The sequence below is a fragment of the Bombus flavifrons genome, chromosome 3 (genome assembly GCF_040668555.2).
Source record: "Bombus flavifrons isolate JBK064 chromosome 3, iyBomFlav1_principal, whole genome shotgun sequence".
Taxonomy (NCBI): Eukaryota; Metazoa; Arthropoda; class Insecta; order Hymenoptera; family Apidae; genus Bombus; species Bombus flavifrons.
Window position 1 is genome coordinate 3,215,302 of NC_138444.1, and position 24,477 is coordinate 3,239,778.

The window sequence follows — 24,477 nt, forward strand, 5'->3', positions numbered from 1 at the left end:
CCAGCTTAACCAACGTATAGGAGAACCATAGCTCTGTCCATAGCTTTACCAACGTTTATTGCCGCGACCTAATAATTTTATTGTTTATTTAAATTTAATATCATACATATTGTTGTATCTCATAATATTTCATACATGTTATTTTAATGTCTTAATATAATTTGCTGTCAAAAATTTCTGTTATTGTATACCATCGGCCTAAAAGAAATTATAACGATAAACAATTGTAATTTAATTTTATGATAAAATAAAATTTCATTTGTATTTGATTTTATAATATTTGAATTATATCAAAGAAAATAAGTATTTTTTTCATAGTATTCTGTATTAAAATATGCAAAACTTACTTCGAAAATAACATTACATATTTAGACATTGTTGTCATCTAATATGGTCGTTTGAATATCGCGCTCTACATTGCTGCGTATGCTACCCCGAATACAAATTGTATTTAGGATACATTTATATCGGTCCGCCAATCTGATAAAAATTATTATCAGCTATACATATATTACGATACTAAGTAAAAATGGGATACAATGAATAAATATAAACTTTATTGTTTTAAACGTAGTAAATGCGTAACCTATCTATAAATAAATTTTTTGTTAAGGTGGGGATAGTGAATTATAGTAAAACATATTAAGTAATATAATTTTATGTTATATATTAAAATTAAAATTATTATCTTATTGATAGATAATAATCTTATATTATTGCTTAGAATTCGTAAAATTTATTTAAAAATGTGCTGCATTTCTGCTACTAGGCGTCTGTTATCGAGGCTTGGCAAGCCAGTGACTTTGTTCCTCGCTGTGTGAGCCCCGTTCTGTTTCCGTTATTGCAGCGAGCCATTTCACTTCAGACGCCGATCATTACTTCTAGTAATTTGAGTGGTGCCGTATCGTGAAAGCAGACTTTGGCAAATAAAGCAACCTATTTTTACGTATATTCAGGTAAGTTTGTAAACATATATTTCCTTATGATACTAAATATGCATTAAAAAAGTGATTTGTTTTCAAATACTTTATTTTACGGATGGAACGGCCGCGTTTCATGATAAGTACCCTCGACATATCACATCATGATGGTTTAACGATAATTCATCGATGATACAAATTTTTCAATTGCATTTCTCATAATTAAAAAAATTCATTTATTATATTATTTGTTTATTTTAAATTGTACGTTAATGACGTGGCAGAAGCGCTCCGAATGCTACGTCATATGGATGCTCGCTCACAAAACCTTCTAGAATTAATTACAATGGATATGCGCACGTCGCAATTAATCGTTTTTCTTAGATAGCTATTATATATATAGTCTAGATATTATGTATATTGTTCTATAAATTCCATCTTAGCGTTATCGTTATCGTTAATTCGCACATCATACTGATAATTTTCGAGAGGTTCCCACAACTAAAAAAATAATATTTCGCAATAGATATAATTATTTTATATAATCGTAACATGTTTTTATAAATACAGTTATCACATTTTTATCCGCATATAATCGTGTAAATTACGTAGCAGAAAAGGAGGACGATAAGCAATCACACGACCGCCATTTTATGAAACGAGTGCCCACTAAAAACATGGTTTGTCGCTGGAGTTTGAAATATGTATTACACTTTTTATATTAAGTCACACTTACTTTATTTACTTAAACATGAATCAAAAAGCAAGTTAAAATTTGGACAAAAGGAAAAGGATTGTAGAGCTCTTTTAATCGTAGAAAGAAATTGTGATAGGCGAAGGAGGGAAAATAATTCGACCCGTGTATCATGTATTAGTATATATGTATTGATACGTTGTCGTAAAGTACAGTCAAAATCTCGCAATAAAAGTAGAAAGCTATCTTTTTAACACCACGAATGAGTATACTCTATAAGTCTATATCGTAGCTTAAAAGTCAGTGCTCAGATGGTAAATATTTATGCAGCATATTGAAAATTAAGTTTCATAAATCGAAAATTGTTTTACATATTTGCCATTCCTAATTGTTTGTTTACAACATCAGACGAGTTCGGTACGTATAGTAAAATTTACCGCTTTGCATTGTTTCTCCTATTCAGAATAATTAATTGTAAATACCGAACACGGCTAATGTTCATACTTCCTTAATACTTGCGTAAACTTTTTGGCTGAGTAAGCATGAAGATGAATACCATAGTAATGTTAAATCATATTTTGTTTCAATGTGCAAATTATTAAAACACTTTTTATTTAGTTATACATAGACAAAGAATGTTTTATGTTATCCACAAGTGCATGAGATGTGCTTAATATAGTTGTAAATATTCAGTCTTGTTTTTTTTGCTTGAAAATAAATAATAAACTTAATATTCAGTAAGTTGTCATTTTTAGATTATTATATGTCACTTAATGTTGTTAGATTCATTAGATTATGCAACTATAGATATTAATGCTTCTCAGAATTTTTTTTAACATGCAATAAATCATATGGCTTCAAATCATATATTTGTTACATATTTGTATATAATTTATAGCATGTAACCCAATGTGAATTATATTTATACTCAAGTTATATATAAACATGAGTATTGAAGTATAATTTTTGCTTTATTTATTAATGAATTTTTATTTGTATATTAACTTAATATACGTGTGAAGTTTTACATGTTTTGTTAGTAAATATAACTTCTATTTCTGTAATTAAAAACAACCCTGTGTGATTGTTATAAAAGAATGTATGCTGAAGTACTATATTTATCGACTACATGGAATGTTAGGTTTGGAAGCAAATTTCATAGTTTTGTATTACAATAGCACCTCTATATTGCACTTGTGACCTATTGCCGTCAGTTTAATAGGCACAAATTTAACTGGTAAAGCTTTCTTTGACATAAATTTTTAAAGTTTCGACAGAAGTATAAAGTAAACTCACCAATGTCAATTTTATTAAGTTGCATTGCCATTCTCAGCCAGAATATTGGAAATTAACGTAACAGTTCTTATGTTGTCATGTGACTAAATGGCAGGTTCTTAAAGTAGCCTGTTATGTATGGTGTTTTTATATTTTCCTTTAAGAATGAGCACCCGAGTATTCGTTGGCGGATTAACATACCGGGTGAGAGAGCGCGACCTTGAGAAGTTCTTCCGGAAATATGGTAGAATCAAGGAGGTCGCTATGAAGAATGGATTTGCCTTTGTGGTAAGTCTAATGTGGTTCAATTGTTTTTTTTACAGTATGGTAGGGACAAGGGTCTATGTCGGTGGGCTTCCATACGGCACCAGGGAAAGAGACCTTGAGAGATTTTTCAGAGGCTACGGTCGATTCCGTGATGTCCTCATCAAGAACGGTTACGGCTTTGTTGTAAGTACCTAAATCAAATTTTATACACATACCCAACACTTTACTCTACTCAATTTGGTCTTATTATTTAGTAATAAAAAGTGCAGAAACCGTTTCTACACATTTTTGTTGCTTCATAGAAAAATTGTGAATTATTTTATTATTTCATTTGTGACCAACATGTGTAGAGGGTAAAGTGTTTTACTTAAAAAATAACTTGAACTCGTGAGTTGATCTGACCTACCTTGAGCCCTGAACACATTGGTACTGTGGCTGCTTAATGGAACTGTGTGCTGGTTTTCATCGATTAATCTACAAAATGTTTGTAAGTTACGTATTATCAAAGGGGAATCGTGTTACTTATATCAAATATTTAATTACTATTTACTTTTGTGACAAAATACCAATTATAAAATTAAAGGCCATAAAATTACAAAATTAAACAATTCCTTAAAAATTTTGCATTACTAAATCAAAATTATTTAAATTATTAAATTATTAATTGAATCTTCTCCCTGTATAGATCATTACTCCACTTTGTTAGTATGCACTGGTGGAATATTTCTGAATATTAATAACTGCAGGTTCATATATGTGTTACACACTAGCTGTACTTTATGAATTAATAAGGTGTATTGAATAACATGAATAATACAATATAATACTGCATGTAAAAATTGGAACTGACAAGTTTCCCCCTTATTGTGATTTGTAATAAATCTATTTTGTTTACAGGAGTTTGATGACTATAGGGATGCAGATGATGCAGTCTATGAGCTCAATGGAAAGGAGCTTCTAGGAGAAAGGTAATATATATTACATATTTGTTATACATATTTTATACATACAAATATATTAGAAGTATGAAGAATGGTGTAGGTAGCATGTTTTGCATGATTAGTTTGTTCACTATTAAATTTTGTTTTATACATTCACATTTATATATTAAAACTTGTAATTTTCAATTGCACAGTTTGCAAAATATAATGATTATTGGAAATTACAAGAGTTCATTTCTTTTTTATATTACAATTTTTTAAATTACTGATAATCTCTGCCATTTATTTATTATTATATTTTAAACATATATTAAAAATGTAACATTAACCTGTTTGATTATAATATTAAAAACTTTGATTTAATGGACATATATTTAAGCATTTTTTGAAAGATTTGGAGATTAAAATAACTTTGTTAATGTTATGTAAAATAGGTAGGATTATACATGAGAAGCAATAGCATTGATATTTATTTTACTTTAATAACCTTTTATGCGTTATTGGATAATAGTTTCATTCTAGATGTTTCCTAGTTATTTGCGATTAGAGGCAAAGTAGAATTCTTGGCTATAAGGGAAAAGAGTTGAATATTAAATATCTTTGTATGTAAAAAAGTCGATATTATTTTTGGGAATAAAGCATTTGCAAATTGAAAATCGTAAATGCGCTTTTAAAGTCTTATTTTACTTTTGTTTATGTTCAAGTTTTTAGATATTTTTAATGTTTTTTAAAGTATTTTGAATTCTATCTTATTGACATAATAATCTGCTGTTGCTTCTGTATAATTGCAACATATATAAAAAATTTTTTTTGATTATTATCTTTAAGTTTAACAAAACGGCGTCTGTCCTCCAAATTATTGATTGGGTTTGTTCTGCAATAAAAGTGCATCTTACTTAAATAGCCGATATGACTTGCCGCCATTTTGAACTACTTCCATCAATTCCCCGATATATGTGTTAAAGAGACTATATTGATATACTTTATAACGAATGCCTCAGAATTTTACATAATGTATATTGCTTCTTTGATAAAAATTGTTTAACAAACAAAACGAGAGAAAAATACAAATATGTATCTTTCGTAATGCGTTTTCATAATTCTCTGGTGATCATGAACAATTTTTTTGTCTAATTCCTCGAAGTGGTAAAAGAACGAAGCTAAAAGAGGTGTAAAAGAAAAGGATAAATACAAAGTGATCCCAGTTAATTATGAGAAAGCCTAGAGCAATTTTATACGAATGTATAACTTAGATTAATGAATAAGTTGCGAATTATAAGTGGACAGCAACTAGAAAAATTAGAGAGGGGATGAAGAGACAAATACGATGATGAGGGGACAGCGCCTCAATGGCTGGACTTTGTAGATAAAGAACGAGGCGGATGATATTTGAACGGATTTCGAGAGCAGGCTGAGGAATGGAAAAGAAAATGGAAAGAAGGATGGAGGGAAGGAAGCAGCTTTAGAGTAAGAATTAGTCGAGGACTTAGGCGGGGTTTTGTTGGGTGTGTTTCAGAGTGGCGGTGGAGATAGCACGGGGTGTTTCAGGGAGGCGAGGCGACCGTGGCTACGGACGCTCACGCTCCTGGAGAGACAAGTAAGCATATCCAATGTGTCTTGTTACAGAATTACTGTAGAGAGGGCCAGGGGGACACCTAGGGGTAGTGACCAGTGGCGCTATGGTGACTCCCGTGGTGGTTATGGGGACTCGAGGCGATCTGCGTAAGACACGCTATCCTTTTTTTTATTTTATCAGAGCGATCATTATCCCCTCCTCCCCTGCAGGCAATTAAATTGAGATATGCAAAATCTTGAATAAATTTTTTCGAGTTAACTTCAATACTTTTTTTGATATTTGAATAAAATAGATGAAAATGTTCTCTTTGAATGTACATTCAATTCGATTGTATGTAATGAAAAATGATTTTACATATCGCCCGTACAGGGAAGAACGTAACCTTGGATATGATAAGCTCTAAAATAGAAAGAGAGAGAGAGAGAGAGAAAGAGTATGAAAGAGAGTGTGAAAGAGAACGAAAGAGAACGAGTGAATGTTGTAAAGCTTGCCAATTTGCATACGATGAAAGTTCGTCTAGGCACCGGCGAATTCTAATTAGTTTGAATTGGTTGTCTTGGATTTGACTGCTCTCCCGAGTACGTCGAATTAATGGAAGTCTTAAAAAACTCTCACTAGCTGAGAAATCTAACACATAATAGTATATTATAATGCCTAGTGAATACCCTCCCAGACATTATGTTTATTACTGGTAGATGAGAGAGGTGGATCGATGTAATTGGCGACTAATAGATGTGTGGTATTGTGTTTGTTACAGCCGAGACGATATGCGGCACGACAGGTACGCTATTGCTGCATTTTGAGTAGATTTGATTCGATTGGAACAGGTGATTGATTGTGTGCCTGAGCAATGAGTGCAGATCTGTAGTTATTTGCTGAAGGTTTAACCAACAATCCGTTATTTCTGTTCACATGACATCCCTTTTTGCAGAGATAGTGTGAACAGAAACACGAGGACTGCATCTAGCTACAAGCAATCATTGCCCAGGTACATACATCCAATGTTACGCTCTAACGATACATCTTATAATTTATTCTTCTAAATAATTACAATATTGAATATTACAACTCAAGTTTTACGTTTCCATTCTTAGAGTTTCGCTATTGTTACGTATAAAGTCAGGTCCAAGACAAACCTGCTTCTATTGAAATAATACAAAGTAGATAATATCCGTACTTTTCCCTTTGTAGATACGGACCACCAACACGCACCGAATACCGGCTCACTGTGGAGAATCTCTCGAGTCGCGTTAGCTGGCAGGTAAGTAATATCTGTACCCTTGGCTTCGCACTTACAATACGTCCGATAGCTTTTTCGTGAGTTTGATTGCTACTCGAGGTTTCCAGAATGATTCCGATATGCGAATATTCTATCGAAAATGTGCGCGGGTAACCGATCCCTATATATTTTCTCGCTAGCGTTCGATCGTTCCGCATTTCGTGTTTTCCCCGAGTTGAACCAAACTTACACGCGCGGCATTTTTAGCATTAATGTTTTTATTCGATTTTTCTTTCGTCATTTTTAAGTTCGTTTATGCATATCTGAAACTCTAATCCGAGTTTACAAAAAAAGATGTACATTTTGATCAAGTAAGTCTATGGCATATTTTCGAAACAAAATTTTTTATCCTAATTACTTTCGCTCGGTGGTGAGCAGAAGTGAAAACGTACGGAAAAAGAGAAAGTACCAGACGAAAGGTGCAGAAACATAGAGGGATGAATATGGAAAATACACGACCCCCATAATATTGAAAAGAACAGGCATGTGAATCACTTGAATATCACGTATAACGTGTGTTGCACATTGATTCCTGAGTAAAAGTTAGAATGACACTGAGAAATCGGATCGTGCTACTTTGTGCGTACTATTTGGAAGAAGAGGTGTGTACGTTTTGAAGACGTCGAGCAAATGAACAGTGGAGAGGAAGACACGAGATAGACCAATCGGAAGGGCAATCTTGGGAAAACAATGGGAAATGCGAACTATGTGGGAAATACCAGGACGCACTCCATTTTTAGAAATCTCTGATCTTTAAAAAAGAGATGTATATACGTATACATCTGTGTACACAAAACTCTAAATATCCATGCCAACGAATTAAAAAAATGAGACAGAAATAGAGATCCTTTGTGTGCATGTGGACCAAGTCTTACTTGATCAATATACATTGCATATATATATATAAACATATATATCCTCTAATCGTACTTTTCGGATGATTGGTTGTCTTTTGATGAAAAAAAGTATACTTATCTATGAATTTCTCTCGCTCAATCAATTCTTCGACGTTCCTTTTTCAATTTATTATTTCATTTACGTTCGGCCAACAGTTGAGAAAAACAATAAAATTGATGTTCTTTCCGAAGAGCCATGTCCTCTTCGCCGAGGAGGGGCGACCGGTAGGGCCAATAGACTGATGATGTGCGATGATAAAGATGACGATGCACGCGATGGGCCCGCCTTAAGGTCAAGTGGCACCAGGTTGGTTTCTGAGGTGTCCCGGGTGAGAGAGATAGCCGCGTGGCACTGGGTACACCTACTACCTACCACCTTCTACTACTTGCGCAGTGATACGTGGTGAAACCCAGTGATGAGATAGGTTCTTACGTATCTGCGATCTTCTCATCGTGATCGCTGGGAGAGAAAAACGTCGTCTGCCTTCTACGATCATCAATGACTCTGACCTGTATCTTTGCCTGGATGTGTTACAACAACAATCACCACTATTTTACTCTCATTATATTTCCATACTTCCCTCCCATCATTACCATTGTTACCACATATTCTCTATCTGTTATATCCTTTATGAAATATTTCGTCATCATCATCATCACTCTTTGATCCTTCTGCATTACATTTATACTCTTGACATCTTATTACTCAACTTTATTATTGACCCTTTATATTACTCTTCATAATGAACAACCCACAATATAACTACTACCACTACTGTTACTACTACTACCACCACCACCACTACTACTACTACTACTACTACTACTACTTATTACTACTACTACTATCACTATCACATTTGTTACTACACCACGACTGTTACTGCTACTGGTACGTCACCAACCTAGCCATCTAGTAAGTCAGGCAGCGGCCACCCATGAGGGCATACACGGGCCGAAACCCGAACCATCCGCGACTACGCCACACAGATCCGTTCGACCCAACCAAGCGCCGTTGTGTCTGGCCTTTCTCTCTGTCCGTAAGCAAGGTGGTGCCTGGGCCCAAGGTAAATGCGTCACCTTAACCGAGTGTACTCTTTAGATATATACATTATATCTATTATATATCTTATATACACTTACACACTTTTGTAACTTGTTCTCTTATTTATTGATATCTTTTTAAGATATATATTATATATCTATTAACTGTGCACCATAGTTCAGGTGTTTTATATGTGTGTATATATATACACATCCTCTATATCAATATAGATCTCTACTGAGAATGTTCAGCGAGCTTGGAGCCGTGCACACGCAATAAAAAAACCAATACCGGAAATAGGGAATCAGCTTAACAAATTACCTCTATGATATATATTAGATATATATCATGTATATATATATATTTATATATATATGATATATATTATATATATATATATATATTAAGTGTGCTCGAAATTAGGCATCCGTCCGTTTAATAACGATATATGTAGTAGTTGGTTTATTTTTCTGTACTTTGTGTATATATTCGTTGGTCATTATAAATCATGATTTTTAAATAACTCAGCGTTTACGTTTTTCATGAAACGGACGCTTTTTACGTGTCTTTTGAATGAGAACAAAAAAACAACTTTTCTTTATGCAAGGCAATTTATTTCTTTTCGTAAAATTCAGTTTCCTTCTCTCTTTTGGGTTTGTGTATAAAACATACAAAGGAGACATTTCAGTCGTCAAGCGTCGTTGCAGGTTATCCATTAAAGGAAAACAATTTGATGTATCGACATGATTCCTATTGTTACGCTTTACTATGCACACAGGATACAAGAACAATATTTAGGATTTTTGAACGCATCGAATAAGAATTTGTTTTGAAAAACTGACCTATCATGCATGATTCCGAAGAAACATCAAGATCGAAAGACAAGAGTTACCTACACGCACGCACCTAACAAGAGAGAGAAAGAGAGAGTCCACGACATTAAGCCGTACCTGGTTCCCACAAATACAAGAAACAGTCTCAACCATGAACGTATACAGTGGATACCAAACAGAGATTTTTTCCTCGTTATGGACGATGAATCATGAAGAATAGATAAGAACCATCCACTCATATCATTAAATCATAGAAGACATAATAGGAAAAGAATATTACATCAAGAGGAATATACAGTTTCCAAAAGGGAGATTCTCGATGAATATCATAGCAAATAAATGATTTCTCCTCTACGTTGGTTATTTTTAAAGGAAAATAATTGGAAAATGTTCTTACTTTCAGCATCGGTCCAATTTCTTTGGATTTTTCGAATTCCATTTTCCAGTTAAGGTGTGATAGAAAATATAAAGTATATGTTCCTCATTCTGTATACACGAATTACATTTATTTTTGTCATCTTTGAAATACAGGTTTTGCAATGTGGGAGACTTTCTAAAAGAAACCGAATATTTTTTCAACATATTCTGAACCATATTCGTCTTTCATTGTTCACTGTTTGATTTCACAGGCAACTGTCTTCTCTCTGCCTTATGCAGTTCCATCTTTTCAACGATCCATATAGTTTTTGATCGAACCTACGGTTTACGATTTCTTTCCGATTTAAATAGATGATAGAAAAATTGACTTTTTAGAAACTTCTTTGTATGCAGCATGATTTTGGTGGAGTTTTATTGTGAGCTGCTCTGCAGAAATGATATATTCGATGATATATTCGTTTGAGTAAAAAAATAGTATTTTCGTTAATTACTGAAAGATGCCTTTCACGGTATGTATTATTTTTCTGCAGGGTGGAGGTTTTCTATGAAACAAATGACTATACTTGTTTTAAAGATTGAATTGCATAAAAAGAAAGGTTGCATCAACCGCAGATACTAAATTCGAGCACATGCTTTCAACATATATTCTCCACACTGAAGATTATGGACAGACAGGAGATATAACATGGTTTTTTTCAATAAGGATAGAGTTTTTGGTATATACTTCAGGACAAGGAGGATTGCTATATTTAATACGTGATAGGAGAAGTATAGTGGACAAAAGTGCACAGGACACATTTTAACTTATGCGTAATCTTTAGTATAGGAACACAAAACTTAGTCTTATTCATACGTGAATATTAACCGTATCTCATTATAATTTAATGTAAGACACGTTTTTTTATCATTGTAATATACTAATTCATCTTCTTGTGTGATGCTCAGGATTTGAAGGATTATATGAGACAAGCTGGCGAAGTGACATATGCAGATGCACACAAACAGCGCAGGAATGAAGGGTAAGTTACATTTTCATTTACAATTATTTCGTTATATTGATGTAGTTTGATTAATGGCATAATTTAATGTTACAGGGTTGTAGAGTTTGCAACATATTCTGACTTGAAGAACGCCATCGATAAATTGGACGATACAGAACTAAATGGACGTAGAATCAGACTTATCGAAGATAAAAGACGTGGTCGTCGCTCAAGATCCTCGAGTTCGAGATCAAGATCACGGTCACGATCTCGATCTCGTCGCCGATCCCGCTCCCGCTCAAGGTATTATCGTCGTTCTCGATCCCGATCAAGGTACTGTCGGGGGGCGGCAATGTCTCCATCATTTTTTACTTTAATACTAACCATACCTGTAGCATACTAAATTCTAATTTTGATTACTTCGAAATTTACTGCATACTTCATGCTTAAATTTTCAAATTATTTTACACTTTTTAATGTTTAATCATATGTTAAATATGTTCAGTTCTCGCGCATAATACAAGAACATTCATCTAGAATAACTTAGAACAATTGCAACTGATATGATGACAGTTATTAAAGTAACTAGATCAATTTTGTATATAGTATATTTTAAACATATTGCAATGATATATATTTTAATTGTATCAGGAGTCGTCGCAGTTCTCGCAGTCGTAGCCGTCGCAGCAGCCGTTCCAAATCAAGGGCACATACTAAATCAAAATCAAAGTCCAAATCCAAATCTCCCGAACGTAGCCGAACCCGATCTAAATCCAAGTGAGTATTTGTTCTTCTGTATTTGTGTTATGTCACTTCTAATTTTGTGATGTAAAATTTATTTATTTGCTTTGTTTCTTGCGCAATTATCAATAATCGAATGTTATGTAAATATCTCCTATGTTTCACATGTATTTCACTTTCATTCTTTGGCATTGTGTTTGGGCTGATTTTTTTTTAAGAAACCTCTTACGGCATTTTTCATGTTTATATAAAAGAGAAAAACAGATTTTTATAATTTTAATTATATTTCCCTGCATCCTCTTCATTTGAACTATAATTTTGCAGATCAAGAGACCGCTCAAAGTCGAAATCTAAGTCAAAGTCCAAATCCAGATCTCGTTCTAGGTCCAAGGCTGAGAGGTCAAAGTCCAGGTCGCAGTCCAAATCCAAAGCCAAGTCTCCCTCGAAGTGAGTTCAATTGATATAATTAGCGCAAGAAAAGCAAATCTATCGTCATTTTTTTAATCTAGCTCTTCTTCCAGAGATAGATCTAGTCGCGAAAGATCAAGAGGCGACAGATCGAGATCTCGATCAGGCAGCAAACATAGCAAAAGCCGTAGCCGTTCTCGATCACCAATGAATGGCGACAAATCACCAGAAAGTAATAAGCAGAAAGCTGATTAAAGAAAACGTGAAACAAGAAAAGGAGGAACTTTTATGTGAAAGAAAAATATCTGGAAAAAGGAGTTTTGTCCTCTTTTTGTTTTCTTTTTTTTCTACGATTAAATGCATTCAAGAAGCCAATTTTTCATGTCTTTGTTTTTAAAAAATCTTCGATTTTTTGGTGACATTATTACTACTACTTGTAATTAACATATATATCGTTTTAAAGGTAAAATTTCTGAAACTTGTAAAATGTGGAACACAAAAAGGAATTAATTATAGTTAACAATCGGCTTAAGTATAATTAAATGATTGTACATGATTTACTTAATTGAACCAAACTGTACATTGGTTACACATAATTTTAACTGTACACTTGTCATCTTTGAAGAAACACCACACGCATTTAGAGAATTAAGATTTCTTCATACGTACCTTAAACGGATTCTACACATTTTTTGATGTATCGCCGTGTATCAAGGAATTCCCTGTAATGGCTTTTTGTATATATTCCTAACGATCACATTACTTCACAAGACAACAAATGTGATGTGTATTAAAATTAGTGGTAAGAGGTATCTTATTATCAATAAAATTTCACGCTATATTTGTTTTTTTCATTACTTATTGTTTCGACCTTTCTTTTATATTTTTATTAAGGAGTTTTTAATATTTCATATTTCTGCAGATTACATAATATAAATTTATCACATTGTTTTAAAGTTAAGATTGGGCTATTTCGAGAGTTTACTGTGGATATTAGTCGATCTTAACACTAGGTTTACGGGCGTTTCTTATATACCTATCTCTACGAGGACCCGTCAAATTGACGGGTAAACGAAAATACGCATTTTCTTTAAAAAAATAGATTTATTCAAATTAAGTCTGAAGTCTGAAGTTGTCATTTCCAAGTCTTTTTTTAAAAATTATCACGGAAATGATAACAATAATGTTAACGGTATAGGGTAATCATATTTATTGAGGACATTTTTAACAAATATACTAATTTTGTTTGTGCATTTCCCACATACAATCTTTTTGCAATATATACAACAATTATCGCTTCTATTTCTTTTGCAGTAGCCCACTGGGCAACTTTTTCGCATTTTTGACGTTGAAAGTGACAGAAATGAAGCGTCTGATCTTTGGCAAAATGTGAACTCCTTTCTGGATATTTTCGATCTGGCGCACTCTTTACATAATATCCACGCGTTTATTGCCGCAAAATCTAAAACATTGAAAAAAAACTTGTAGGGACCATCGAAAACTCCCTGCTTTCACACTATATTTGCGTGCCATCTGGTCAACGACGTCCACACCAAACTTTGTTTTATTATAAAAAGCAATGGTTTCTGGAACACGTTTATGATTATCTTCTACTTGTATATCTATATATTTGGTGCTTAGAAGGAGGACTTTTACGTTAGGTTTACTTTTATACACAGTAAGCATGCAGTTTTCTGATTTGTATAAATTTGAGGAAAACAAAGTCATCTTGTCCTTTTTTCCCTTGAGCATCGAATTGATCTTTCTCCATATAAGGGAAACCATTCAAAATATATTTTGTTTGGACGTTAACAACAAACCAAAACTTAATGTCAAATTTATGAGGCTTATTCGGAATATATTGCGTAAACCTGCATCGGGCTTTCATTGGAAATAATTGTTCATCTATTGAGATATTTTCATATGGCTAGTAACAAGCCTGACTATTACTTATAAATCTGTTCCATATTTCGGTTATCAGCGCAAATTTATCTGTTTATAATCTTTCGGAGGCTTTCAATGATCTCGCTTCATATGCGCCCCGGGCATATAGAATTCCTAGAAAACTACGTAACTCAGTAGCTGTGATTGTCTGTCTTTTTTCAAAATTTGATGCGCCTCGATTTCAGTGCAATCTTTTATGTGTTCCATTATGTGTCTATCAATTATCAATTCGAGAGCACTAGTTACACAACCCGACATAATATTTCTCTTAGCATAGCCAGTAGGCCCTGCGATATCCTTGAATATCATACGAACTATCATATATCATACTAGAATATCATACTAGATCCGCCTGCTTTAAGTTTTATCCACTGTGTCAATTAAAATTTCAATTTTACCCATTACATTTTGGGATGTGCTTGGAATGCTCATCCTTTTATCCGCGGAGTCAGGACTAGAAAAAATACGCATCCTTTTCTTGTTACGACACACTTTCAAGAAGTTTTCCTCTTCAACTATCTGAAGATCCTTCTGTCTTTCCACTTTTAGTGTATTCAAAACTTTCATTGTCAGCTTCGCTTTGGCCTAATTCATATTGATCTTCTTCGGCGGTATTCTCAGATTGGTCAAAAAAAGAAAATACTGTGCCCAAATTCAATTATCCTATTGTAAATACTTACAATAAGCGGAGACAATAATGGGAAATGTCTACAATAACTGAAACTTTTGCACACTGTCTTTGAAAAACGGTTTGTTTATGAAATCAGCTAGCCCGTCAATTTGACGGGTTTTGTAGAGATAGGTATACTACATACAGATTTTAAAAATTAGAAAGCTTAGGAAAAAATAATTATGGATATAAATTCTTTAGATGAAATGATTAATTTACGATGCGAAATGGTTAAAATTAATGCTATGGGTTTTTGAGATATTTCATTTCGAAGTTTGAAATCCGTCAAATTGACGGGTCCCGTAAACCTAGTGTTAAATAACTATGACAAGATATAATTTATTAGCCAGATACAATTTGTTGTTATTTCTATACTCAGAGGTAAGATCGGAATATCTATTATTTTATTGAATGGATAAATCTATCACACCGTTCTGAGCCAAAAAAATCTTTATTGCACACGCTTACAAAAACTAGGGATAAAAACAAAAAGGCATCTTAAGTCTATCGATTAAATCTATCGATTGTAACTAGGATCATCCTCTAGTTACTATTTCTTATAACTAACGCATCTGCATATGGATGGCGAGCACGAACTCACGTTGTCATTTTCAACACAATTAAATATTAACCCTTTCAGTGCTGAAAGCAGAGATATCGTTGCGTGTGTGATGGCGCTTTACTAATCGCTTTGCAAGAGTATTTTATCACAAAATAAATTCATGAAACGTTGTAAATGGTTAAATTTCTTTGCAAAAGTCCTATGTGAGATGTTCCATAAATTGAAAAAGTTGTTTATGGGTTTAACTTTTCGTAATATTCCGCGATGGTTGATACCGAAATTGCGTATACGTTGTGTCATAAGATAAAAATTCGACACGGGAGATTTGCTTGAGACCGTAATCACAGATTTTAGATAACACTGCTTATAGTAAAATATTTCCTTATGTTTCATAAAATAATCTTGCATCAACAGGGCGAGAATAAAATTTTTGATAGGCCTGTACGAAGATCACGCAATCTGTGCAAGAAAGGATTACGCGGCGTATACATCAATCATCATCAAAGCTAAGTAAATTATTTGCGTTAGCAACAATAAGTAAATATTACACATTTTCAATAACCGGATAACTTTAAATGTTTATAATAATATTAGGATGTTATTTCAATGATGTTGTACGAGCTACACGAATCACTTATTTTGAAGCAAGTAATCCATGACGCTTGTTGCGCATCATGGGATTATCATTTAGTTCTCTGTTTGTATATTTCTGTTTTTAGAAATTTTTCTACAAATAATTGAAAATGCAGTAATTATGTTTTATACTACATGTTCTACATCAAACTATGATCAAACGATGATTATTCTTATTTGCAAATACTGTTTATAAAAGAAAACTGACCTCTCCATTTTTCTTAATGATTTTGAATAAGTATTATTGGTATGATTTTCAATAAATATTGAAATACAATTGGCATTAATTTATTCTCCCTTTATTTCGTAATATGTTTCTTTTTGAACTCTGTAAGTATCATTTTTATTTTTTTTTATTATTTTTTTCTCAAACCTTGCCAAATTACATCAAATTGGTTCGGTATTTTTCGCTTAGGTACAATTCTTTCGGTCGACACTAAAAGGGTTAATGAAGAATAAAGCAATAAAAATTGCATGACAATAATACAATGCATAGATAATGACATGAAATGAATGGGATAGGTAATATTATATTATACTAATTATTGATCTATATAAATATTACCTAAAATTTGAGATGAAATTTAGAAATTTTAGATTTAACTTCTTAGAACCGCAATCAATCGTAAATATGAGCTTTTGTTGTATGTGTAAAGATGAGATTTATTATATTCATCACTTTTTATTTTTTAGATTGCACTTTCTATTTACATTACTTGTTCGTATAATTTAAACTACTATTGAAGCAAAATGCAATAAGCCGGTATAAAAAGTATCAAAGCCAACTCAGTGTTGCTATAAATATTACCGTCTATTGTCTGACATACTGTCAATCTGTCAATGAAACCAAGGCACATCTTTTTTTACAGTATACGTTTTTGTTGCCAGTCTGGCAATCGGACCAAACCTTAATATCTTATAAATAGGATATAATAAAGTCCACGTTGTCGAATGTCTGAACACCAAGATTCTACATGTCAAAAATATGAATTACCAAAATCATTGCAAGGTACAGAGGATGCCGAGTTCGTCTGGAACATGATAACCGAAAGATTCCCAAATGCGGCACCGCTTTTATGCGAAATGGAGACGGTTATCGATCGAGCCGAAGATCTTCTTCAGCAATTACGAGCGCCTTGTCGTGAAATTGGTAAATCGCGATTATTTATATAAGATTTCATTCATTTTATTTTAATTATCCATGAGTTCTAGTATTAAAAAAGATGTCTCACTTTATGATTCGATAGAAACATCTACGTCGTTCTTTACACAAGATTCAGAAGACTCAACTGTAATGTTTTCCGCTAGGGGATCGGTAATCACTGAAAATGACGTAGGTATCAGAAACCCAATACTATAAATTGATCTTTACGATTAAATATACATGTACCATAGACTATAGAAGAAAGTGATGCAATAAGTAAGAACGTGGCCGAGATACAAGTTTCAGAAAGCAGTATCGACGAACGAGAAGTTAACTTAATTGATGAAACTCAAAATTTGGTTACTAGAGAACAAGATATAGGAAATCAATCTAGTGATTCGCTGATGATGAGTAGTTCTACTACGCAGAAGTTTTCAAGCGATGAATCTGCTTCTCTTAACGTTGAAACAAGTTTGCATAGTCTTATTTATTGATACGATTAAAATGATGCTGTGTAATAATCGAAGGTCTTTCTGAAAAAAGAACTATAAGACAAAATGAATTATGTAAATTGCATTGGAAATTTTAGTTCCTGTCTTCGATCATTATTATTTGAATTGATAACTATTGGACTGTAGATATTTATCGAAATTCATATTTTTATGAACGTAGTTTGAGAAATGAAATCTACGTAGGAAATTATCTTATTTGCTAAACACTATAATAAATACTATACTTTAGATACTTCGTATATTTTTGCACATCGCGCATTAAACGCATAAAAAAGTCTGCGATCTAATAATTAACATAGCTCTTATATATCTATAAAATAAATAAAAGTTATATAATAATTCAATTACTTGACTAGGAAACACATCTCGATATCTATCCGATAGACTTATACATCCTCTTTTTAGAAAATTATTCAATCGATTACTGATTACTATTTTCATGTAGATACCACTAAATTGATGAAAGAGACGTGTAGTTTAGAGGAGTGGGGCAAAATAGCAGATGTTGCTATGCGACAACACGCTGGTATTAATAATCGTTATAAAACTATCTCTTTTGTATCACTAAGTCAACTGTTCTTCCAGCTGAGGTGCAATCTGTTAAAAAAACAATTAACATGTTCGAAAAACGAGCCAATTTCGAAGAAACTAAAATGGAAAGTCACAGTATAAAAAGTAATTTTATCATACATTTCCAATTTAGTCTTAAGTAAACAATTCTATAATATAATTAGATTTCTAAGATCAAACGTTTTATAGAACACGAGGATTCTTGTATTACACTGCACCGCCAAGAAACATGTGCTGACGTTGGTGATTCCGTTATGGAAATTGGCTCCCATCGAACCGCAAGTCAAAAATTTATCGTCGATAAAGATGATGCGATAAATCTTTCAATTCAAGTAAACGACAATTATCTTTGTTTTTTCATATGTACAATTTATTATACAATATTTTTTACACAATTTATTGGACAATTTAAAATCAATTAAAGGGTAGTGGTGACGACAGTTCATCAAAAATCGTTAGTCAAAGAACGCCATTAAACATTTTAGAGGCATATGCAAAACGTTGCAAAATATCAGTTGAATATGAATACACAAGCGACTGTTCACATCGTCACAAATCGAACGTCTATGTAATACGTGGAAATCTCGCTGGATTTGCTGGTAATATCTTACGTAAATATTTAACGAATTCATTCGACGCGTCAAAATTGAAAAATTGCTTCATGTAACTTTACACGTTTGGCTCTGCTTTCGCTGTAAACACTATTTTTCTTAAATAGACCAAATCTTTTTTTACAAAGTAGATAACAACAATATAATTAATATTAACAATTAATAAATATCGTTGCGTAAAAATTTCAATATTGGGTTCATTCAAAGCAACTTATATGAATTAACAGCAACATCTAGAGGTTTAACCGAAGAATTAACAAAGAACGACTTAGCCGCGAAAATTTTACAAATGATTGCGAATCAGGAGATGAAGGACGAAAAGCTAGGTGCTCTCGTGGATCTTACACAGGAAGAGTACGTACAAACCTAGTTCACAACCATTGACCCTTTACTTATCAATGCTAGACGATCATAATTAATAAGTTAAATGTTATCTACAGACTGTTGGAAATAATTAATCTAGGCACGGACGGTCTGAGAGAAACAGCTCAAAGAAAGTTATATCAACTTTGTCTTAAAAAAGGAGTTCCAGTTCCAAAGTACTGTGTGGAAAAAATGAAAACTTATCAGGGTTTGACTTACGTCGCTACTTGCTCTGCGTTAGGCTATATCAGCGAAGGTTTAGTCTAGAAATTTGGATAACAACTTTTCTTAATTCGTTTTTCTTTTCTGCATCTTGCTTATTTTTTTTTAAATAAATACAGGTCGTGGTGTGAGAGAGTGTGTGGCAAAGAAAGCAGCCGCTGACGAGTTGTATCGTCAATATTGCGAGGATCAAAAAGCAGAATCGAAGGTGAGCTTCCTTAGTCTTATAATCTATGCATATTACAGAGATCAGGATTCTAGTGATCTTTATTTATTATATTATATTATATTTTCTACCTGTAGTTTTCTTTTCTTTTAATTTGTGCTTTACAATTTGTCTAGCTGGACATTTGGTAAATTTGTCTAACTTTATTACTAAATAACATGTGGATGGTACCCCCAGCGGGATATCATCTTCCAGTTTGTCTATTTTATTTCTTTAGTGAGGTCAGTAGGATGTTTTTTTCTTAGTCTTCTTCTTATATGGGCTTTGCTCGTTTCAGCAGCCAGCTGGTTTCGATGTGTTGCCATTCTTTTTTTGTATTTATTTGCGTATCTGCCGATTATTTGTAGTTCATCGGGATTTCGCCAACGATTTTTACGCGATACTATAATATAATCTATATAATCTCATATAATATCCGAGGAAAATCTTAGAATATATTTGAAGTCGTATTTCTTACATGGATAAATATTTATTTATGGTATCTTAGCAACGATCCAAGGCAGCTTGCCAGTTTTTTTGAAAGACCAATAGTCGTACAGCAGTTTTCCGATGATCAAAAGTATCAGAAATGCTAGGACAATATTTAAAATGTCCAAGGGATGAATTATAAAATCTTCGTCCGAGGAAACGCAAATTTCAGTGCGCCTCAGGTCTTTTATCTTTGAAAAAGATATATGAATCGTTTAAGTTAAATGTTTAAATATTCTTCAACGAAAAACGTGATGAAAAATGATCAAATAACTTACAATTCTATCAGAAATATCATCCCCGTTGGTAGGCGAACATCTGACATCATTAATGTCTTTTATTAAATTCGTATACCTAATGAGGAGCTCCTGCAAATGAATTAAACTTCAATGTTTTCAAAGTCCTTGGAACTTGGCATTTAATTGAAAATTTCTGATTTCTTTATGTTATATCAATCTACTATGATGATTCAAATTTTACCTGGAAACCTGGTGTGAAAAGACAGTCGCATCTCCATGGATTTTCTCCAAGATACAAACTTACTGCGTTTCCATTGTGTAGTAACACGTTTTCTAGGGCATACGTAGGCAACTGAAATAATAAAAGAAAACTTTGATTATTTATATTGTATTAAATTTACCGGTTCCAATCAAATGCAAGTCCTCTAATATCTTTGTTCCAGTAACGTGTCTTCAATCGACAAGGATATAATACGAACATCTGTTAATTTGTTCCCACGAAGACTAAGCAATCGAAAACGATCCACCCAACTAGACCCCTCCAATTGAACGATCGACTCGATCATATTATCATTCAGATATAAGTCCTCTACTCCTTTATACACAGGATTCGTCGTGAGTGGCCTCAAATCCTGTATCTACAATTAAAATTCTATTTTTTAAGAAGCATTCAACCGATCTATATTATTGCCAACATTGTTGTCGATATTTAGGATTCCCAATATTATTGTAAGTAAAAGATCAATCTCTAGTCGATCAATATATACATGTATTATTAATATAACATTGAGCACATTAAATCTTGACAATAATATTGACAAATAATATTGATCGTCTGAATACTCCTTTAGTTATTAACGAGCTTTTAATATTAAGCATCTCGAAGAATAGTATTTAAAATGTTGCAACTTTGTTTCCAGATAAATGAAGAGTAGTGGTGTTGGCAGGTAAGAAACTTGGCATCTCGGTTAATCCACGATGACTACAGTTCACCGAAACAAAGGCCGTCAGTTGCTTCTGAATATGCTTCCCTCCGTTACCAAATACGTATACTAATTCACACTCGCATACAGTCTTTGTACATTCCTCTTTCAACGTCTAAAATAGTAAATTTATTAAGTTCAAAAGGTTTGCATAGATTAACGTTGCTTCTTATGAATAAACTGTAATATAAAATTGATTACAATAATTATTTCCACAACTGGAATCAGTGATCTGCCGTCATAAGGAACTGTGCAACGTAAATGTTCTTTATCAGCGATTTTGTGGCCCAATGAACCCTCTTCTCTGTTTAGAATCCACTTCGTATCCTCCGTACATTTCAAAGGATTACCTTTTTCCAAATAAATTGTGTTTATAAATTAAATTCATAAAAAAATGTCATTAATGTATCATTTTTTTTTTTACCAGAAAGATAAATGTAACGTAACGAGGAGATGTTGAAAGTTTCAACATCGATTTCTGGAAAGCTATTATTTCGAAAATCCAGGCTCTTTAAGTTCGAAAGATTGACGAACGTATTTTCTGGAAGTTTTTTTAATTTAGTTCCAGTTATTTCCAATTTCTGAAGGAAAATATCACTTTTGTAAGGACAAGAGAAATGCTCGATTAAATACTATGAAACAACAAAACACCCGAACCTCAATCGATCGAGACTCGTTTGGGAAGGATGACACTAATTTAGTCAAGTTTCCTTCCCTGATTGTTAGCTTTTTCAAAGAAGAAAATCCCTGTAGAACATTCTGAGGATCGAAGGACGTCAGGGGCCAATAGCAAAGCACCAATGTTCGCACGTTCTCATCTCTAAACAGTCATACTTAAATGCTTTTTTCTCCGTACCATAGCTATTTAAATACTCATTAGTAAGTAACGAAGCATTGGCGATAATCACCCAGTCTTCCATTTATCCTCGAGGCCATGAAAACAAACCAAACGGTGATCTTCTTCCTTAAAATTGCATTCGGTGCTCGTGTTCGAGTTCGTTTGACGTAGATCGCAATTTTCTTCGTTCGTGTTCGCCAACGAGAGTTGCGGATTCATCAAGAAGAACGTTATCCTATTTCGATCATGCGTTAATTGGTATATATAGTAAAATAACGAAAAAAAGAAAATATCGACGGACAATATGAAAGATGTTTTATAAAATTATTTCAATATATCTGTCGGCTGTATCATTTTTCGGTCACGTAAGTTTCGAATATTGTATTGAAATAGTGGCAGAATATTATCTAATCTTTCGCAGCTTAATTCCTCTTCAAACACGGAAGCATGTATGCGCCATAATTTAACAGACGCAAATAATAATAATCCTCCGTTACTTATCTAATCGCCATTGTTTCAATTTCTTCTCGATTTGTACATTTTGAGACGATCGATCAGGACGAGTAATAGTTTTTACGCTTGAAATCGAGTTCCGAAAGAGTTTGCAGACGCGCAACAGAAAGCTGACCTTCTTCCCGTCTGCAGCGGTATCCGTATTTAATTAACCGCCAGTATAACATTCGCTTGACCAATTTTTAATTTTGTGCGATCAGCCGTTTTATTATCAAAGAAAGTATAATTCTAATAAAAATTGTGATCGCGCTACTTTGAAAACTGAAATTTAATATAGGAGAACTAAAAGCGCGTAATAGATTATTTAATGGACAGATTGATAATAATAGGAAGCTATAAAAATGAAAAATGAAAAATTACTTACAAAAAAACGTAACTTAACGCTTTCCACATTTTAAATGATCGTTTAAACAGATCTTGCCCTTAAGAAAAATGGAGTGTTTAGTCGGAACTCAACAAGAACGTTATAAGTATTTTATCAAGAATTTTCCATCGATTCGTTAATCGTAAGTGTACACAGGAAATAAAGAACCATATTCGAATGGTGCACAAGTGTCGACCGTGGCCTGGTGATGTTAATGAGAGAATCGAAGCTGATCCTCTTCTGTCGGATGAATAACTAAGACGATGCGAGGGTTTAACTACGAGAGAACATATTGCAAGATTCGAGCGCAGACGCAAACATTCGATTTACATAGTGCGCCAATGCACATTGTGATAATTAGATCTGTTAGAATGGAAAAAACAATGATCTGTAATCGTTTACTTGAATATTATGGCTAAATGGCCATGCGTATGTTACGTATTTATGTATGTTAAGAAATAAATATATTGGTTAGATTTCGTAATACTTACATATCGAATTATGTAAAAACCTTCTACAAATTTTGTAATTATAATGTATTCTAATTACAACGTATATTAGCACTATTAGATTTTTGGTATAATATCATGTTCACGATTTACAATAAGATTTAGATTGTATTCGTCATGTTTCCCTTAGAAAAAGCTAGATTTGAGTAAAAGGAAAAAATTAACCACCTTTATCTCGTTAGTTTAAAACCTTTTAACGCTTTATCAGTGGAGCACATCCTGTTTGAAATGAGCGGGTAAATTGACGAGATGCTTTCATCGTTATATTATTCTGATATTCAGGATAAAATTCTCTTTATTTTTTCTACCATAAATTTAACGTCGCAGTAAGAATAATATTTGATATTAAGCAGCTTGTTTTTAGATCATATTATCCTATCATAAAGGATAGAATTTAATAGAAAATTCACCGGAGCTATTTATGATCCAGAACCTCTTTTCTACCTATGTTATCCCAAGACAAAGAACGAAATTTGATAACCAATTTATCACAGTTACAGAGGCGCCACCTAGCGTTGAAAGACCTCCATTCCTCTTATGTTATCCCAATATAAGAAGTAACTTTTGAGGGAAAATTCAGTTTAACTATAAAATCGTATCTTACTTATAACCTCTAATACCAGTATGCGATCCTAGTAATACAAGTAGAATTTGAGTCGAGTTTCGTAATTATTTTATTTTGAACGGATATATGATATGAAAGCATGTATGTATATATAAGTATAAGCAGGGACGACACGAAACGGAGAAATAAACACGACAAAATTACTGAAATTTAATAATTCTATTTGGTACGGAGATACGATGGATAAACAGAGTATATTTTATTAATATTATTACTATTTCATATCCGTGTAAATACAAGATGTATTA

At 33.0% G+C, this 24,477-nt stretch overlaps 4 protein-coding genes across 23 annotated transcripts; 2 read left to right on the forward strand and 2 right to left on the reverse strand.

The window, feature by feature from the left end:
• The first annotated feature begins 797 nt into the window (after positions 1-797).
• Positions 798-13,074, forward strand: B52 (serine and arginine rich splicing factor B52). Of its 20 annotated transcripts, none has more exons than XM_069109337.1 (12): positions 798-956; positions 3,213-3,339; positions 4,054-4,124; positions 5,614-5,694; positions 6,431-6,454; positions 6,605-6,661; positions 6,865-6,934; positions 11,050-11,123; positions 11,199-11,417; positions 11,736-11,861; positions 12,150-12,272; positions 12,335-13,074. In XM_069109337.1, exons 2-12 carry the CDS (start codon positions 3,214-3,216, stop codon positions 12,486-12,488), a joined length of 1,125 nt encoding a protein of 374 aa, XP_068965438.1. In that variant the 5' UTR covers positions 798-956; position 3,213; the 3' UTR covers positions 12,489-13,074. The 20 variants fall into 20 exon arrangements, with proteins under 20 accessions (XP_068965438.1, XP_068965434.1, XP_068965436.1 ...); XM_069109333.1 differs by lacking the exon at positions 5,614-5,694 and adding an exon at positions 5,724-5,819; XM_069109335.1 differs by lacking the exon at positions 5,614-5,694 and adding an exon at positions 5,724-5,819 and having other exon boundaries at positions 12,347-13,074.
• A 1,217-nt stretch (positions 13,075-14,291) lies between these two features.
• Positions 14,292-14,744, reverse strand: LOC138177995 (uncharacterized). Its single transcript, XM_069109390.1, has 2 exons — positions 14,576-14,744; positions 14,292-14,491 (listed from the first exon to the last, which is right to left on the reverse strand). Exons 1-2 carry the CDS (start codon positions 14,742-14,744, stop codon positions 14,292-14,294), a joined length of 369 nt encoding a protein of 122 aa, XP_068965491.1.
• Positions 14,526-20,973, forward strand: LOC138177939 (uncharacterized). The gene is made up of 12 exons (XM_069109298.1): positions 14,526-16,564; positions 16,912-17,192; positions 17,290-17,375; positions 17,438-17,657; positions 18,144-18,224; positions 18,284-18,373; positions 18,458-18,600; positions 18,693-18,867; positions 19,107-19,233; positions 19,320-19,498; positions 19,584-19,672; positions 20,841-20,973. The coding sequence occupies exons 2-12, from the start codon at positions 16,994-16,996 to the stop codon at positions 20,841-20,843; spliced, it is 1,392 nt and encodes a 463-aa protein (XP_068965399.1). The 5' UTR covers positions 14,526-16,564; positions 16,912-16,993; the 3' UTR covers positions 20,844-20,973.
• On the reverse strand, positions 19,826-23,425 carry swi2 (Protein singed wings 2). Its single transcript, XM_069109297.1, has 11 exons — positions 23,096-23,425; positions 22,289-22,453; positions 22,038-22,200; positions 21,805-21,961; positions 21,582-21,730; positions 21,307-21,495; positions 20,877-21,035; positions 20,639-20,749; positions 20,437-20,526; positions 20,148-20,349; positions 19,826-20,072 (listed from the first exon to the last, which is right to left on the reverse strand). Exons 1-10 carry the CDS (start codon positions 23,122-23,124, stop codon positions 20,164-20,166), a joined length of 1,398 nt encoding a protein of 465 aa, XP_068965398.1. The 5' UTR covers positions 23,125-23,425; the 3' UTR covers positions 19,826-20,072; positions 20,148-20,163.
• Positions 23,426-24,477: the final 1,052 nt, after the last annotated feature.